This window comes from Limulus polyphemus, unplaced genomic scaffold (genome assembly GCF_000517525.1).
Source record: "Limulus polyphemus unplaced genomic scaffold, Limulus_polyphemus-2.1.2 Scaffold4601, whole genome shotgun sequence".
In the NCBI taxonomy this organism is placed as follows: Eukaryota; Metazoa; Arthropoda; class Merostomata; order Xiphosura; family Limulidae; genus Limulus; species Limulus polyphemus.
In genome coordinates this window covers 76,151-77,991 of record NW_013670211.1, presented here as the reverse complement: position 1 = coordinate 77,991, position 1,841 = coordinate 76,151, and the positions used below count along the sequence as shown (strand labels likewise).

Below are 1,841 nucleotides of genomic sequence, written 5' to 3'. Positions count from 1 at the left end.
AATCCACAGCGAACTGTCAATGCAGAGATCTATAGTCAGCAACTGGAACGTTTTAAATGAAGCCGTTCATCAGAAACGCCCTTCACTCGTCTAACCGAAAAGGTGTTCTTATTCCACGACAATGTAACGCAAGATTATGGAGTTGGGTTGGGAAGTTTCCCTCACCCACCATATTCTCCAGATATGGCTCCATCAGATTACCATCTTTTTCATTCCCTGCAACACCATCTTAATGGGAAAACGTATGTAAATGTGGAAGGTGTTAAAGAGGACATCGACATGTTTTCTGCTTCAAAGCCAGGTGATTTCTTTAATCAGAACATTAACAACCTGATTGTAAGATGAAAAAGCATCATCGATAAGAATGGAGACTATTTCAGTTAATAAACGTTTTGTTTTGATATATAAGTTGTTCGGTTTTTTTCATCTAAAAAAAAGCGACATTAATTTCTTGACGACCTAATATGTATGTAAAGCTTGACATCTACTTTATCATATAATCTACAACTTTCGTGTATCTATCAAAGTACATTAAAGTGGAATTAACAGTGTAAACTTTGGTTAGGACATATACGAAAATGTTATGGATATCTTGAAATAATTTTCTCTCCAGATATAATTATTAGTTGATAGATGCAAAGATTTAAAACAGATATTGTTTCCAGGTATAAATATGTGCAGAAAGCTGCAAAAATCTGTGTAATATTTTTATTTCAGGTATAATAATGTAGATAAAAGTGTAACGACTTCAAGAATGGTTTTATTCAATTATATGGATCTGGAGAACTGTAAGATGCAGAGATCTCATAATGGGTTTAATCTGTTCCATGTATAACAGAAAAACGTACAAAAAAGACTACAGAATATTTCTGATACCATAAACAGCACGTAGAGAAACATATTAATGGGGACTTACCTCCCGCTCGTTGTTACCGAAACTGATTCCCAAGTTAGGCATAGCTCGAATAATGGCTGCAATGGACTGTACTGTGTTACTATACACTACAGGTTTGTACTGGCGAAAGTCTTCTTGTGTAAATCCGCTGTCGTGGATGATTCTGGGAAAGAGCACGTAAAGATACACAGGAACTTTGAGAAAGCGGAAGTAATAACACAAAAGATTTGAGTAAGCGGAAATAATAACAAAACATTTTAGTAAGCGGAAGTACTAAGACACATAGGAAACTGAGTAAGCGGAAGTACTAAGATATATAGTAAACTGAGTAAACGGAAGTACTAAGACACATAGGAAACTGAGTAAACGGAAGTACTAAGACACATAGTAAACTGAGTAAACGGAAGTACTAAGACACATAGGAAACTGAGTATGTGAAAGTACTAAGACACACAGTAAACTGAGTAAACGAAAGTACTAAGACACATAGGAAACTGAGTAAGTGAAAGTAGCAAACTTCGTAAGTCGTTAAAGGTTATGTAATACTTAATCAAATCCGTCAGAATCCTGAAGTACAACATAACTAAGCAGATATTTGATTTCGATTAAATGTATCAGTATAAAATAAAATGTGAATTCTCTAAACGATTTAACTGAACACTTACCATTTCAAGAAAGATGAATTAAAGACAATCATAGGTATTTATGATATCATAAGGAAGAACTTAACTTTAAAAATAAAGTTCAACCAAATACAGGAAGTTCGGTAAGTAAAAAGTAAACCATATAAAAAATCTGTAAAGAGGACGAACTGTACAGATACCACTGTTTACAAGTATAACTCTAAATCAACAAATTGGTTTTGTTTGTTTGTTTTCAATTTTGCGCAAAGCTACACCAGGGCTATCTGCGCTAGCCGTCCCTAATTTAGCAGTATAAGACTAGA

At 34.2% G+C, this 1,841-nt stretch overlaps 1 protein-coding gene across 1 annotated transcript in view; it reads right to left on the bottom strand.

The window, feature by feature from the left end:
• The window catches only part of LOC106471404 (guanine nucleotide-binding protein G(o) subunit alpha-like), a 28,262-nt gene that overhangs the window by 2,631 nt on the left and 23,790 nt on the right, over window positions 1-1,841 (bottom strand). Inside the window, exon 3 of the mRNA XM_013932000.2 lies at window positions 917-1,058. Coding sequence (XP_013787454.2) covers window positions 917-1,058 — 142 coding nt within the window. The remainder of the gene's footprint in view (window positions 1-916; window positions 1,059-1,841) is intronic.